We start from the raw sequence: 17959 nt of genomic DNA on the forward strand, positions 1-17959 counted from the left end.
AAGTTCGATAGCTTTGATAATTATAGAGTCAAATGAAGTCACCGATGCTGGAACAGAGAAAATCACAGACAAGGCTAAAACAATTCGTGACGTAAACATAACATGACGTCATGAGGCTCTGCCCATTCACCAGGTAGGCAGCGAATGGATATACTTACACAGTCTAGGTTTCAACAAATTCGATAATGACCAGCAGGATATGGAGTTGTCCCATTGGTTGCAAGACTGCATTTGTGCTACGGCTTGCCACATTGTATGCAAGCGAGAAGACCCATGGCAAGATTTACTACAGCGTGAATAGGTAATTATTTCTATAGTGGGTAGCAGTTACTTGGCCACCCCAGAAGTGTGGGCATGAGCTGTTAGACAATCCCTTCACTTTGAGGACGAGTACTGTACTGGAAGTCGGACAATATCCATGAGAGCGTGGAACCAGTCATCACTGACATCGCTGGCGACAATGAGGACGGGGATGATGACCTCTTCCTCAAGAGTGATGATGAAGACTTTTGTAAATAAATTATGTATAATGTTAGATGTTTTATTTGTACATCTAACACATACTTATTAAAACACAATGATTATAACAATATGTTCCTCATTCAGACTGATTTTAATATATTTTCCTTTCTATGCATATCAATATACAGTAAATCGTGTTACATTTGATTGACTCCTACTATTACCTTTTATATTCAGCGAGTATACGAGCACTGTTTAGGGTGCTGTATGATATAAATAAAAATAAAACAAAGAAAAATAGCAATGGGTTACATTAACTGAAATAGAACAAAGGCGCTGACCTTTACACCTCTAACAATAGAGGGGAATGAAGTATCACTGCTTTTCATTTGAATTCTACTAGTGACCACTCTTGACTTGCTGCAAATAGAAGGATATAAGTGCAGAAACCTGAAGTAAAACAAAATGGACTGTCTTTTTGTATTCCTGCCCTGAATAGATGTAGATCTAACAAATGAGCTATAGACTAGTTCATTATGTAGTTGAATTACATACTCTGAATTATTTGTAAAGTAGACACAATACAAATATCAAGAAAATGGAAGAATTCCAAGCTAACAACTTAGCCCCAACAACTGCTGTGGAAGTTGCGATGAAACCTCCACAAAATAACAATAATAATAATAATAATAATAATAATAAAATTATTCAGAATGGGACGTCATTGATATCGCTGAAGCCCAGGATGGGTACTAATATCAATTAGTGAATATGTCATCGGCAAGTGGGCAGAGCCACAGTGAAAAGACGTTTCCCAATATGTAAACTTTTCTGCACAGTGGGTGGAGCCTCATGACTTCATAGGTTAACGTCACGACTGTGTTCAAAACCCATACCTGCGATTTTGATGGTGCTGGCATAGAAAACACACTTTTACTCTGATAAGTACCAGAACTATTTAACTTAGGTTCTAAATAATACTGGCAAAAATTAGGTAGGGTTATAAAGTATACACTTCCCAACTTTCGCCTTTATCTGATGCTTTGATAAAAAGATGTTGCCGAAAAACCGTTTCATCGGCTATGAATCCCTTAGTAGGCTATGGAATATCTGCAACAAAGGCTCATTTACTTATATTCTTATTTCTGATCAAATTCATTGTTGCCAATATTTTAAAATTATATGAATGAAAACTTTGCAAAAAATGCAACTCACTATGTGCACATTACTAGGGCATATTAGCAGATAGTAGCAATTTGTACTGTACTACATTGTATTTCTAACATTAAAAAGGTACAAGCTGTTTTTACAATACAGTTTTTATACAAACACATTAATCATAATTAGCCTTTCTTCTGTGTGAAAACAGACCCAGTCAAACCAACTTAAAAGGTGAAAATAGAAGCCCTATGAGGGGAAGGTGAGGAGGCCTCTGAAGATCATGATTAACGGGTTGGCATGAAAGCTTGTTTTATAGCAAAAGCTTTCTTTGATATATGACATGTACTTGTTAATCATAAACAGCCAGAAATAAAATTTAGGAGGTAGGATGACTCTCCTGAACTGAATTTTACTCTTTGAAGGCCAAGATACAATAAGTCTAATTCCTGTAGATGGCACAAAGTGGTAGCAATGCTGACATAAAAAATCTAGGTACAGTAGTTTCTGAAGTAAAGGATTCAATGGATGCAACCCCAGATGTACACACACCCAGTACCTGAGGTGTAAAGGTGTGTTCTTCAAGAAAAACACCTTAACATGTGCTAAATGGAAGGGTGATGACATTATGAAGAGGATGAATATCTAGTGAATCCTGACCTGTAGCATGACTCATCATGATGATTAGACTCAATGAGAGACATCCACAGATACTGTGGTACAAACAATAATGAAAGCATAACACAGAAAATAAGCAAGGCCAAAGGCCAGCTCTAAAAATAACAGAGAACTCTTGGTAATACTATGGAGCAAAAAAAAAAGGAATACTTAGACATCAAGGGTGTTGAACCAACTGAGTGAGGTCCTACTGAGAAATATCTGACTAAGCTTGAACAGGGAAAGTCCTTAAACCTAAAAGGAAAACTCATCGTTGAAAAAAAAGTACAGCTAAGCTGTTCCAATGTTGTCTGACTCAAAGCTAGGATAATCAGATGAGAAGTGAGTAGTACAATATATGATGAGACTCAAGCATCATTCCCAGTGATGACAAGAACTTTTTGAGGAGCATGGGGTGTAGGTGTCACTGGGGACCAGAGGACTCCTTGGACAAGACTAGAGATACACAGACGAGGCAAGCTGCAATAGTGAATTCGAAAAGGCTGCAAGAACCAAACATGATGTTACACCTACACTACTGGCTGTGCGAAGAATACTGATGATCTTTACATGAGAACAGGATCATGGGCAACCTGAAAGAACTGCAGGAACTACTACTGTATTCTGTTAAAAGAGAACACTGAAGCATGATTAAGGTACAATAATATTTCCAAAAGGTTAGCACAAGTGAGGGGAAGCTCAGAAATTAAGAAAAACATTAATTCACATAATCTACCAAAGGTTAACTGAAGTGAAGAGAAGTGCACAAATAAAACAACATTAACTAAAATAGTCTAAGTGAAAACATTAAAAAACATTAATATAAAGGCAGAAACAGAGAGCAATGCAACCATTTCCACAAACAGAGCAAAAATACATGTTAATAAGCTGAAAGAACTCGCTGCAGATATGCAAAAAGACTAATCTCTGAAAATCCATGCTTACAGTTCGAATGCATAAGTGAACATGGTGAGGTTGTTCATGTTCAAAATCTTTAACAAGGGAGATACTACATGCATTAATAAAATTACTAAAATTGGAGTAAGGGTTAAGCAAAGGCAAAAATTCTCCACACACACTGAAAAAACTGGGAAAATGACAATCCAAGCAGCAAGGGTACAAACTGAATCAAAAGGAAAAGAACTTGTATATACAAAAAGAGAAGTGCATACTCACAGTAACGTGCTGGTGACTGCAAGAGCAAAAAGGCGGGAAAAACAAACACTCATGGAACACTTACAACACATCTAAGATGGTAAAAGTATTCATTTGTGAACTACTGAATACTGTATTCTTGAACATCAAAAAGCATACATATTCAATGAATAAACAGCATGATGACTAAAAAAACTCAAGTGTAAATCCTGGAAGCACTGCATACTACCAACTCCACAGGAATCACACAAAAAAACGAGAGGCACTGGTTAACCTTCAAATTCATGTGACTGTGTCTGCCCTCACATGGAATACAAGTTAAATATGATTAATGGATTTCATATAATAAACACAAATATAAAAAAGGAACTAAAATTAATTATGATTCATAATGGCTGTGTAGTGGTTACAGTTACCAGCTCATAATCATTTAGTTTAGTGCAGGTTTGATTATCATTTACAATTGTCTCTTAAAACCAAGCTTGCATGAACAGCATTAGACTAATACAGTATGTGAGTATATTCATTGTTTTTCATGAATTTATACTTATTCCAAGTCGTACGAAGTGAATGTTATCCAAGTCAACATGTCATACGCTATTCAATATAAGACTGGCCTGAAGAAAATATGACATACTATACATCTTTTTCTTCTGTATACAATGCACAGTACAGTATTTCAGAATACCTTCGTAACACGATGCATTCTGCCACCCTGTGAGAGTACACACTAAATCCTTCTGGGTGACATTAAGAGCAAAGAGGTAATTTTCATTGCAAATTGCAGAAGCTTTTGTGCCCACAGTAAATGGACCTTGTCCTAAGCTGGAGGTCCCTTGGGTAACTAATGGCGTTCCAAGGCATACTGCAGGTCAAAGATAAAGCACTCAAGTGAATTTTTAAACCAACTTAGAAAATAACTGATAAGCATATTTCTTGGACATTCAGGTACTTAAACTATTTACATAAACATATTTCAAAATAAAATCTATTTACAAGCATTAATTTTCATTGCCTCAATAAAAATCCTTCAGCAACATTACTCGAAGATTAGATACTTTCGATCTCATTCACTGTTATAATGTGGTTCACATATAAGTGCAAAATTTTATGTTTATTAATTTACATTACTATTCAATTTTTTATTTATCTGATATCTTACCAGTGCAGTCTTCAATCACAGTGGGCAGGAATCTAAATTCTGTATCTGAAATGTTGCTGCAGGTAAGTGTCTGCTGTGTAAGATCTGACGGAGTACTCATGTTTTCTGGACAATAAAACACAATTTCGCCACCTAAGTATCGCATGCCTGATTCACTGATGTTAGTCATGAGGTTAGAAGGAGCAGTGAGCGTTTCATTACACACTACAAAATAGGAAGAGATAAACACCACATATTAGATTCATATTTAAGATTTTAAGTGTAACTTAATTAAATCTTTAACTAGCAAATGTCAATATAATTAATTTTTTCTTTACTTGAAAAAGACTCGGTGACAGTAAAAAAGATTACCACCAAGTACAAAAAAATTGTAAATATACAGAGGTATGAAATGATACAAGTATTGCCAACATATTCTACAGCTCCTTTTTCTCACTTCTCCCAAGACAAAAATTCAATGCAGTGCATGCAAACAATTTTTCCATACAAACTCATTAACACAATCTATTCATGTGTCCAAGTGAATCCCTAGATGCTACATTTCCTGAGCAGTAATTAGTAAAGGGGAAAACCAATACTTGTATTGTGTTATAAAGAAAGTTTTATTTCTTGGAATGTGATACATCAAAAACAAGTCAGCTGAGTTTTCCATCCTGAGACTTACTTCTGTCTCTATTTGGCTTCTTGTGGACTATACCTGAAAATCCATAAAAATTATATTTCCAATAATTCTGGAACACCTGTGGAAAACTCTCTATTTTGTCATGAGGGCATTTGACTCCAAGTTTATTAATTGTCTTTGCTGCTTGTATAATTATTTAAAAGTCTAGCCAATACACAGCACAGTACACATTCTTATTATTCTATGGAATCTTGTTTCCCCTCCCTTAACAATGTCACTAGATTATCTAAAGTCAGCAATCTAAATTTAACTTTTCTTCAATGAAAAATTTCATGGAACACTTAGAATAATGCTAATAATAATAATCCTGCTACTGAATTTGGGAGCATGAAAGAACACATTGGTTGATAGGAGCACACCTTCATATATGAAGGGGGTAGTTGTCTTTAGTTTTGGACTGTTGGTTATGGACTTTCAACTCAGTCACAGGAGTCACTAGTACTCTACCAGATAAAGAGTCCTTTTTTCCCCTGTAAGGATCCTCTGACATGTCCTCTGACAAGCTCAATCAAAAGCTCCTAAACTACTCCTCAGTCCTGTTAGACGAGGCAGCATATGCAAGGAACATCTCTATGGTTAATCTTAATTACGCCAGTGTTGGACACACTGCAGCAGTCCAGTAATCCCCACTTGGGCCTCTTAATCCCACTCTGGCCCCAGCCAGCCTTGTTACCGGACCATCTTACTCTTCTGGTGGACCTCCCACGAGTGTCCTTTTGAAATGGAAGCAGCTTCTTTGTTAGTCTCACTTTTGGAAATACTGCCAGAATCACAACCTCCTCCATCTTCACAAGGCTATCAATCACAGCCTCACCAGAAGTTTATTTGTGCCAGGCTGGTTATCTCAATCATAACTATCTATAACCAGGATACACCAGACCACATGGGCAATGTTCTGCAGCTGGTTTAGTAGGAAGGGGCAGGATCTAGTTTGCTCTATTCTGCTAGTAGAAGACTTTGTACTTTTCATGCAGGGTTCAAGGAAATTGTCTGTTTGTTTTTGCCATCAAGGACTACTTCTCTGTTTTAGTAGCTCTGGCCATACCTAGGCAAAATATTATAAGTTAAATGCCCTCTCTTGCCAAGCTTCTCATACATAAAAGAGGGAATGCAAGCAAATTCCTCCCAACCTCCCTCTGCACCTTTACTTCGTCATTACATCCATGTCTGGTCAGCAATGGGAACAAGGCTGTCCACTTCTTTGCCCTGAAGAACCATCAAGATTTGACCTCATGAAACTTAAAACTTTCTGATGGGGGGGGGCAGACTTTCTATCCACTGGAATGTGTAAAACATGAGTGCCTAAAACACCATTTAATTCTGGTTATATAAAGTCACATTAAGAACTTATGTTAATACAGTACTTTTAAACTTGTAGAATCCAGCTTAAAAGTCAATCAAGATATCATGACTAAGTCTACATCTCTAGCCTTGAAAAAAAAAAGGAAATTCTTCTATCATCAATTCTGATTTGTGGCAGTCTCCAAATACTTTTAAAAGATTTTCCATTTGGGATATGACTCACAAATCCTTTGAATTATTCTCAACTGACCCTCTTAGCTCCTATCCAGATTATTAGTTCTCAAAAAGGAGAGGATTTTCCTGATAATAACACTTCTTTCTCATCCTCCTAATCTTAAGTCATTCAGTCATTCTGCATGGACAGCTGGGGTACTTGTTTCAATGCTGCAGATTAAGATTAAGTGCTCTGGTCTGCCACCAGCTAAATCCTTCTGCATTACAGATCATTTTACTAACACTCAACTAGCCCATTTCAAGACCCTTTCTAGCCATCAGAACTCTTAGACTTCCAGACAGCTCAGCAGTTACTGGCTCCAAGTCCCTGGAAATTAGTGTCTGAATAAAAGCAAAACTAATTCTAACAAAATAACTCATGCAGATGTAAAATAATGGAATTTTGTACTAAAAAAGTAGTTTTTTAAAATTTATTTTTTGCACTTTTCAAGTTCTGCTCTCTTCCCAACCCTACACAACTGGTTGACTAGTATGATAACAGAAGGACTTGGGAACCCAGATGTACAGATATAAAGCTGGATTTTTCTCATTTTTTTTAAGCATCTCTGCAAAAAGAGATGAAACATCTAAAGGCAGTCATACAGTGATGGGGTTGTATAAAAATATTAATTTTTGTTTTGTTTAAAAATAATTTTCTCCCTCAATTAGTCTTGTAACTTTCTACTACATCCACATTTCAAGTATGTCAACTCGCCATGCTTTTCTGGGCCTTCCAGCAGGTCTTTGACCTGTCAGTTCCAGATCTACTGTACTATTTTCTGACTGCCTACTTTTATCCCTTTTCAATAATGTGCAAAAACCACCTTGTTCTGAATTCCAGCTTCAGGACTACACATCTCTCAACAATTTTATCATCGTTCTTCTTCATCCAGGATGCTGCTATTTATTTTGTCAATGCCCTCTTAATACCAACCTAACTGTCCTACTTATCTATAATCTTCAATCCAATTACAGTACCTTGAACAATTGAGATTACAGTACAGTATTCTCTTCATAGCTTCAAGACTTTAGAAATGGTGATGTTAGTTACATCATTCGTGATAAGACCTATAAAAATCAATATACTTACCAGCCTAGATACAGTTGAGCCCTTGTTGACAATCCTACAACCATAACCTTTTCATGTAATTTACAATCTGGTAATGAAATGTGTCACCAGCAGAAAATTCATTATTGAATGCTGCCCAGGTACTTCATACTACAGCACTGTACTGTTTCCAAGTTGTCACACTTCCCCACCATGGCTTAGTGTGTGAAACTTGTTCATTTACAAACCTATTATCAAATTCAATTGCACTACAATTAGAATATTAGTATAGCATTTGCAAATAATAAATTCATGAGCTAATCTTGCAAAAAAATAATTTACAAAACCAAGCTGCAAGCATTACTTACCTTGAATATGAATACAGTCTTGAACATCTGGGTACCATTCCCCAAGCTGCCCAAGGCATTTTATATTCTGCACTGCTACAGGTATATTGCCACCAGCAAACCAACCATAAGAACAACTGAAACATTTAAAAATGAATGACTAATAATTCATGTTGATTAGTTCATAGTATTAGTCTTTGAGGTTTTCTTGTACTGTACTGTAGGAATATTATTCGAGATTAAGATTCCTAAATCTTTTGTGCACTGTTTTCATCACCCATACAGAAACCTTACATTTCATTAAATGAAGCTGTCAGCAATGGGAAATATGTTCTTTTTTAACAGACTGTTTTTCCTTTTTTACTCTACTAATATTTTGTAAAGTCGTTTGTGAAGAGAGAGACTAGACCTATATTCTCATCAGTCCTAAATGCTTCCTTCTATTGATGTCATTTAAAAAACTTAATTCTTCCTTCTGTTGATGTCATTTAAAAAAATTAGTATTGCATGTACAGTTGCTAAGCAGTCTAAAAATAAATACTGTGCTATATTATACAGTATCCAAAAAGCAGTTATACATAAGCAACCTGGGAGCTATCATACTATGAACAAAATAAAAACTCACAGAAAATGGTACAGTATTAGCAATAAGGCTATAAAAGATATATCAATATGGCCTTCAAAATATTTATCTAATTTATGCTTTTACTTACCTATAAACAGCTACAGCTCCGACTAAGTTACTTGTCCATGTCCATGACACGTTGCCCAATGCAAGTCTAGGGCTAGTTCCACAAGATACTAAGAAATAACATCAAGAGTTTGAGAAATGGTGTCTGATAAATATGATGAAAAAGAAAGAAAAAAAAAAGTCTACATTAACGCTATTCTAATACAGTGGGTCGCCACTTACTCGCGGATCAATAATCGCGGCTTCAGTTAGTCGCAGGTTTTTCTGTGGACCACATCTCTGAATATATCGCGGATAATTCACCACTTCGTGGATTTGTCTGCGTTATTCATCCAAGTATATCATGGAAAATTAACCACTTCGCAGATATTGAACCACTTTACAATAATATCACTGAAACGCTTTAGTGATATCATTTCAAACACCTGAAAATCATTGACACACTGCGCAGTATAATAAATTTCAAACATTTTAATATTGCTGAAACACTTTACTGTATACTATAATTTCAAACATTTGAATATCACTGAAACACTTTACAGTGCAGGTACAGTATATAATTTCAAACACTTGAATATTACTGAAACACTTTATGGTAATATCACTTCAAAGTTTATGATTAAGATAAAAGTACAACACAGTAGAGTAAATCATATTGGTACTCAGCAGTGATCAATGTTGCATGAAGACGATGCTGATGAAGATGCTTTGTTCCATGAACTGTGAGTTTGTTGAGCTTAGGACGAACATTTTTCAAAAGAAAAAATACACTTTACAGTACATACTGATAACTGTATTTTGCTGTGTTTACAATATTATTATAGTATGGTACTAATTTGAAAATTAGTACAGTAAATAATTTTCTATCATAAATGTATTCATTCGCAAAAATACTAACAAGAAAATACATAAATCGACGTTACGTAAACAAACCTACCACTTCGTTCGTACATTCATATTGTACAGTACTACAGTAGTTACGTCGTTCTACAAACTACCCACGTATTTTAGATATGTTCTAAACTCATCCTAAAACACTTTAATATACTGTAATATTTCAAAACCATCTTACAAAACACAAAAAAATCAATAAAATGCACAGTTTTGCAGTGCATGATGCACAGTTGGCCCGACTCTCACACAGTTCTCTGTTTAGGCTTAAAGTGTAGTGTTTGCAGCGACGTTTAAATTGTGCGTACGTACATGTAACTTATCTTCGTGGATCGTACCACCGTAAGATGCCTCCTAAATGCCCTGCTTCTTCACGGCTTACAGGAAGGAGCCTAAACGTGAGAGGAAGGTTAATGATACATTGTGTTGTGTGAAGAAGTTAAATATATCTTAGTTTAACCAGACCACTGAGCTGATTAACAGCTCTCCTAGGGCTGGCCCGAAGGATTAGATTTATTTTACGTGGCTAAGAACCAATTGGTTACCTAGCAACAGGACCTACAGCTTATTGTGGAATCCGAACCACATTATAGCGAGAAATGAATTTCTATCACCAGAAATAAATTCCTCTTATTCTTCATTGGCCGGCCGGAGATTCGAACTCGCAGCCAACAGAGTGGTAGCTGAGAGCGGAACCCGCTCACCCAACGAGGTTGTGTGAAGAAGGGGAAGAGGCACCCCCAGAGGAGATGTAACTCCTCTGCTTTGCTGTACAGTCATATCATTCATTCATTGGACTGCACAGTTATTTCATCATTATCTTCAATCAACAATGATAACTGGCGAGTACCCATATGATTTACATAATCTAAATATTTTTTTCTCTCTCTCTCTCTCACGAATTACCAATGTTTCCCTTGTAAAAGAAAACAGGATAGCATGAATAGTAAGAAAGAAAATGAGAGTGCCTAAATACTGTACAGTATTTGAACTACTGAAGCAGTCAGTTATAAGCATTTTTAGAGGGTTGTTTTAACTTAACGCAGATTTTTGCTTAACGCGGGTGGTTGTGGTCCCTAACTCACGCAATTACCAGGGACCCACTGTATTACTATATAGTTAAGTTCTGTAACAATTTCTGGCAAGGTAGAAAAATAAATATTGTTAAATTTAATAATTAAATTAAAACAGTTCTTGTCAAGTGTATACCAAATCAAATTTATATACAATACTGGATATAAATACCAACAGATGCAGTAACTGCTTCTAACTGTATCCTTAAGTAAAAGTGCTTCATGGGGAAATGAATTAAGAATTTTGTTATAATAAATTTGTTTGGCAATACTCAAATAAATTTCAAGAGTGTTAATGATCATTTGTTACAAAATATGTTTTCACAACTACCTGATAATTGATGTTCACAGAAGTTAATTCTGAATAGATGCATTCTTAATACAATCATCACATAATCCATTATCCTTGCTTACAGGTTTGCAGTTCTTTTCACATTCAGTAAGAACCTAGCAAAGGTCATTCCATGAGGTTTAAGACCACTCAGAATGCTGGTAACTTAGTAAGGACTCACCCAACATCTTTCCCTTTATGCTAAACCACAAACAATTCTCTCTGCATTTCACACCAATGATCTTTCAAACTAAATTGACTCAATCTACTCAAGTCCTAAGATGGAAACTAATCTCAAAACAAAGATGCCTCATTTGTAATCATATTTATACACTTCCTGTCTTTTTAACTCTCATGCTCCCTGTCTCTCAGATCCACACAATTTTCGTTGTTATTTTGGAATAATATCTATGCTTGTGATACCAGATGCCCTCTAAAACACTTTTATTCCATCATCAACAGCCAATAATCCTTTTCCATGAAATTTTTCCCACAGCAAACCTATTTTCATCTCTCAATCTTCAACAAGACAAGGTATTTCTTTTGGGCTTCTATGCCTACTTTACCCTTTCCCATGTTTCTTTCATAATTTATTTGTAAAAAATCCATTCATCCACCTCAACATTTTATTATTCTTCATCAATCATTTGTACTAACATAATATCCTGCTTTCATCTCCTACTCTTCATCAACTATCATGAACACAACACTAACCTACAAATAATTCATTTTGTGGTATTAATTTATTTAGCTTAGGTGTATAGAGAATGCTTCGTACACAATACTGATGCAAAAGTACACACCCAAAATATTGCATCAAAAAAGTCAAACCAACAAGGATCACCCTTAGCAATGTGAAATGTGATATCTCCATACAAATCTGAGGAATACCCAAATTGTAGTGATAGGATGACTAACATTTTCATAGGACAGAATGCAAGAGCTGAATGAGAGATCCAAAAGTAAAATACATAGGAACTATCATGCAAGAGCTGAATGACAGATCTAACAGTAAAATACATAGGAACTATCTTGGAGGTACTGAATTTGACTACTAATCATAAACTGTATAAGAAAGTCACTACCATGCATGACCTTTTGGGGTAATTGCTACATCTAAGGTAATAAATTACTACTCATCCAGGTCAAGGTATCAGGGGTACATGTACATACTTTATAGTAAAATAGTATGACCATACAGTCAGAGTAAGAACTTTGTGGTTTCCTTCTAGGACCCGTTAAAAAGTCTTATTGAAGAATATGCTAAGATCCTACTGCTTTCTAGCTGTAATAGCAATGGTTAAGTAAAGTAAATCCATGATAATGTATCACTTCTCTGTGAATTCTGTCATAAAATTACGGTATCACATGGAATCAATTTCTTATCAACATCCATTCAAAATCCTGGTGCCCTCTTTCTAAGAATACTTAACAGATCTGTTCCAGTACCTTTAAAACTCCTTTCACTGCCATTTGGTGTCCTATTCCACTACACTTCTTTAACCCAAGATTTGCAAGCGACAGCTCAAGCTGTTCTGGCTTATTAAAACATCACCTGAACAGGGTTTTCATCAAGCCAGACTAGAGGAGTTACTCATCAGTTTACTGAAGAACTACAGTACGAGAAAGCAGTAGCTGTTATTTGTGATTAACTAGACACCCAATTGCTTAATGTCATTCACTACTTCAAACTCATGAATACTGGCCTAGTTTCCTTTCTGGTTAATGTCATTTATTACTTTTAGCAACTCATGAATACTGGGTTAGCTTTTCTGTAAGTGCTATGCCACCATACGCTATTATCATTTTCCTGTATTTGGACATCACCACCTTATATTCTAACTGATTCTCATAAGATTAACCTCGTATGATTAACAGTAACACCAAAGATCATTTGAATCTCTAGCACAAGTTGCTTATCGAGGCACTTTTCCATCCCTGTTATACATTAGAAAAGGACAAAAGTTGTAAGGTTCTGTCGGTAAAAGTACTGTACATCAAGTACTAGGCTCAGATAAAGACATGATGGATGCCCTGTCTTCATAGTACAACACTGCACATGCAAAGTTATACTTCATACTACCCTCTCTCTCTCTCTCTCTCTCTCCCACTCTCTCAAGCTGTATACACATAAGAATCATACAAATATCAAAGATGAAACAACATATCAACAAGCTTCTCATTACTCTTGTGTAAAGGGAATAGAATACTTTCACTAACTTGTATATCTTGGGTAGAGGCAAATGGCAGTACCAGCAACACCTCCATCTACTGGGCCACCGATGTAGGTTATTGTATCATTATCACTAATGGTAAAGCGGAACCACTGATCATCAGGAGATGATGGCAACTGGGCTGCTAAGTTGGGATCCACAGTATCCAATCCTCCAACATGCCTAAGAAAAAAAAAATTAGCAAATAATACAATGAAGACGAGTAAAGAATCCTTATTCTTCATAAAGGAAACCATTTAAAACTGCAATTATTAGAAGCAAGTAAAAAATAAGTCATTAAGAAGTACTATAAAAACAATCCTGACAAGGCCAAATTGTAAAAAGGAACATTAAGAGAAACATAGTATTTGACTATATACATACATACTGGAGAGAGAGAGAGAGAGAGAGAGAGAGAGAGAGAGAGAGAGAGAGAGAGAGAGAGAGAGAGAGAGAGAGAGAGAGAGAGAGAGAGAGAGAGAGAGAGATTACTTAAAATTTTTTATCATTTCATTACTCATACATTGTATCTTTTAGGAATCTTTCTTCATACTGTAAAATTTTCTTTCATATACTGGTGAGGAATAAAGCTCAAAATCATAGGTATATTTCATATACTTTGTTATGTATGATATTATCAAATATTTCAATGCTCTCAGCATTCCAAAGGTAACTGCGTTAATTTTCAACTTTTCTCAGAATCTGAAATATATTTTTGTGACTTTCATCTCCTATATTCATTATGTCTTCACGATTATTACTATTAGCTTTTTCACATTTATTCTGATTGTGGAGGGTATTGAAATAACTAAAATAAAGAGTGAATTTTGGCGAGCATTCAGAGCATATTACTCCCAAGGTCCATGAATAATTCCTAAAGCTCCATCATAAAAGCAAACAAAACACACCGCCACCTGTTAAGGAAAATGAAAACTAAACGGGAGAGGAAGGATAGGAAACGGGAATGCATCCAAGAACGAGTAAAATCAGTATCATAAAAATAAGCAAAGGTATTTTTGGGTACTGAACAAGTATTCTCATGATTGTGAAAAAAAAAAATACACGAACATTGTTCACGAGTACAGTGTACTCGGGATTGTAAGGGAAAGGTTTAACATCTTCCTTTCCTTCTTCCCCGGTCTTGTTTGTTGAAAAAGGCATTTCCCTTCTGCCAGACATCTTAGGCTTCACAATCAAGATCCAACAGACATAAAACTGCAGACCTGTTCTCATGGCCTTTGCAGGCGAGACTATGGGAAAACGTTACATCACCAAGCATGTGAAATGATTCAGTTACCAATTTGTTAAAACACTCTAATTCTCAATACCCAAGGCCAATGAAATTAAGAAATGTGCAAGATGCCAAACATTTAGGAATAGGCGCAAGTATAGTCTGAAACTGACAAAATCACAACTTTACTTCTTTTAAAATTTACTGCATTCATTAAAAAGGTAATCCACATTTTAAACCAAGCTTTATTTATTTACAAAAAAAAGTAGCTTTCAATTACGTTCAACTTAGTAACCAATGGCCGAGGGATATTGGTAGAAATCATTCTTGGCAATGATGATGTCGATGAAACATTACCAGAATGTAAATCAAGGTCCACGATGTGAATGATGTGGAGTTATCGCCTAAACCAGCAACACGAGTTGGAAGGGAAGCAATGGGAAAGGCAGTCATGTTGGACAGCAAAAACTTGTTTTTAAGGTTGTGTGTGTCTCATAATGATGCCGAGTGGAACTCGGTAAACTGATGAATTTAAGAATGTAAACATTACCAGAATGCAAATAGCACATGATCGTAATTTTGTGTGTGTTCTGTACTATGCAGTTAGCTGATAACTTTGAGAATGTAAAGACTACCAGAACACAAATGGAGTATGATCAAAATATTCACATTTTATAATAATGTGCAATAATGTGTGTGTGTATTCATGTTCATATGGGGAAATGTGGAGCTATCCCATGAACAAGTAGCACTAAACAGAAGGGAAGCATTGGGAAAGGTGGTAATGATAAGACAGTGAAAACTTGAGTTTAGTGTTCGGTGTTATTAATGATGTTCACAAAATACTCTTCTTATTATCAATGATTCTTATGAGGAAATTAAGATCTAGTTACAAATCATTAGGAGAGTATCACTCGCATAAAAGTTAATTATAGTCTTTTTTTCTCTATTTCAGTCGTAGGTGTGTGGGCGCAGGTCGCACAGGTCATAAGTCAGCAATTATATATTATATATATATATATATATATATATATATACAGGCAGGACAGCAAATCAGTATATATTGAGGGCAGTGGAAACAGATATAAAAACATATTTTTGCCGACGGCGTTCAAGACAACTAGTCTCATTTTGCTGCAATAAAAGAATAAATATTGTATGTATACAAAAATCTCTTTAAAAACATTTGTACATAACCATAGTTCATGCGTTGCTGGGGTATATGTATGTATGTATGTATTTCAACAATGGTATGTATGTATAGCTCGGAAGAGGCCCTATATGATTTTATTATATCAATGTATACATTTTTGGCATGCTCCTGATATTTGAAAATTCAGGATTAGTTTATATATCACATATATATATATATAATCGAGAACACCGAGGACAATCATATATATATATATATCGCAAACGGTCTTTAATACTGAATAAAGAACCAATTTATATTCTTTATTATTAATTTTGACGGGCTCCATATAGAAATATATATATGGCTAAAGTTTTATCATATATATATATATATATTTGGGAACAGTTGTAATAAGTTATCCTTTTTAGATGTCTCAGTTTCACGAGAATCAGACTGTTTTTAACACGAGTGTTTGGAGGAAACCCCTTTTACTGGTTTAGATCCAACTTTTATAGTAGCTGCTTTTTTAATTTTTTCTTCACATATTTTCCTCGAACTGGCATGTTTTTAATAAGGAAATACAATTTTTACATTGTTTTTCACTACAAATTTTCCATCAAACTTACAAATGGAAGAATATGCCAAAGTACAAATTCTGACAGTCTATGCCAGTGTTCCAGTACATTTGATTTTCTAGGCATTATGGTCCAGAGTATCCAGAACTGAAAAGGTTCTTTATTAATGCCTCCCACTCTTGGTTAGGTTAATAATGCGACCTTGTTCTGATACTCTGGATCAGAGCGAATACTGCAAAGGACATCAGAAATTTTTCATACCTTCCTTTTGATTTGAGGCTTTGAATGTTAATTATCAAACAAAGGTATACCCAAAACATGTGAAGAAATGGAAGAGCCCTCCTTCTCCCTTCTATAGGTTGGTACCAGCAAAGAGGACATGTTTTTATTTTTGTACTATTACAATTACAAATGTATCTGCAAAATAGTGTTTTATTACCATTCAATTATATATATATATATATATAATATAATATATATATATATATATATATATATATATATATATATATATATATATATATATATATATATATATATATATATATAAAATAATAATGCCCTCTACCTTCTTGATATATATATATATACATATATACAAATGGAAGAATATGAAGAAATTATATATTTATATACCAGAATATATATATATAGGTTATATACCTTGTTCTGTGTGTGTGTGTGTTATACTTTTGATTTGCTTTGTGGTGACAAATGAAAGAAAATGGAAGAGTTGAGTAATGGATTAATTCCTTAAAAATTGTGTATTCAATTTCATCCAATTCTACACAAGTAATAAAGCTGTAATATGAAACTAAATAATGTACAAAATATTAGCTAATGAAACTTATGCTATAAGGTATTTGGGCAAACTCATAAAAAGATAGTGTCTACAATTTTTCCTTATTGAACCGTAAAAATACCAAAGAAAACTCTATCACTAAAACATTCCCATCTAAGCAACTGACATCAATTCACCTAGGAAATACCCTCTATAGTATTGTAATGAATTCAAATACCGTTAAAAATTCATGGAAGGTACATTCTAAAAAAAAAAAAAACAGAATATCCCATGACTTGATGATACTAAAAATCTAAGGAAACTAATTCTGAACACAATACCATAACTCAGAAGTCACACTGTAAAATATATTTATAAAATCTAAGCATGCAACATAACATAGAGTACTGTATATGGAAATTCTAAGAAAAGCTTAATATCATCTCTAAGGTAGGTCCTGAAATGAAATAGTGTAATACTATAACTCTAATAGAAAGAAACCTCACGGAAACTGTACAACTGCACTCACCATGTACGTAGGGCTGTGGTGTAGACCACATTACGCTGTATGGCTCCTTTCTTGAGGGAAAAAAATACTGTTGTTAATCTTCCTAAAAGTCACTGATAAGTGATCAGATGTCTAAAAATAAAAATATGAAGAATTTGTATGCAAAATTAATTACTGCAAATGCACTGATGCCATTTAAAATAAAACAAAATAGTTCCTAATACTAATATTATATTTGTAAATATTCAAGGCATTCTTTCTAGAACTGAGTTAATAAAGATTTACTAATACTAATACTATATTTGGAAGTATTCAAGACATTCTTTCTCGAACTGAGTTAATAA

The 17959-nt window shown here is 34.7% G+C and overlaps 1 protein-coding gene across 3 annotated transcripts in view; it reads right to left on the reverse strand.

The window, feature by feature from the left end:
• LOC136833177 (sushi, von Willebrand factor type A, EGF and pentraxin domain-containing protein 1-like) overlaps positions 1–17959 on the reverse strand; it is a 136593-nt gene that overhangs the window by 33503 nt on the left and 85131 nt on the right. For all 3 annotated transcript variants that reach the window (XM_067094933.1, XM_067094935.1, XM_067094934.1), the window contains 6 exons: positions 17637–17686; positions 13393–13568; positions 8900–8987; positions 8208–8323; positions 4595–4798; positions 4121–4297 (listed from right to left, as the gene is read on the reverse strand). In XM_067094933.1, coding sequence (XP_066951034.1) covers positions 4121–4297; positions 4595–4798; positions 8208–8323; positions 8900–8987; positions 13393–13568; positions 17637–17686 — 811 coding nt within the window. The remainder of the gene's footprint in view (positions 1–4120; positions 4298–4594; positions 4799–8207; positions 8324–8899; positions 8988–13392; positions 13569–17636; positions 17687–17959) is intronic.

The sequence above is a fragment of the Macrobrachium rosenbergii genome, chromosome 51, assembly GCF_040412425.1.
Source record: "Macrobrachium rosenbergii isolate ZJJX-2024 chromosome 51, ASM4041242v1, whole genome shotgun sequence".
Lineage (NCBI taxonomy): Eukaryota > Metazoa > Arthropoda > Malacostraca > Decapoda > Palaemonidae > Macrobrachium > Macrobrachium rosenbergii.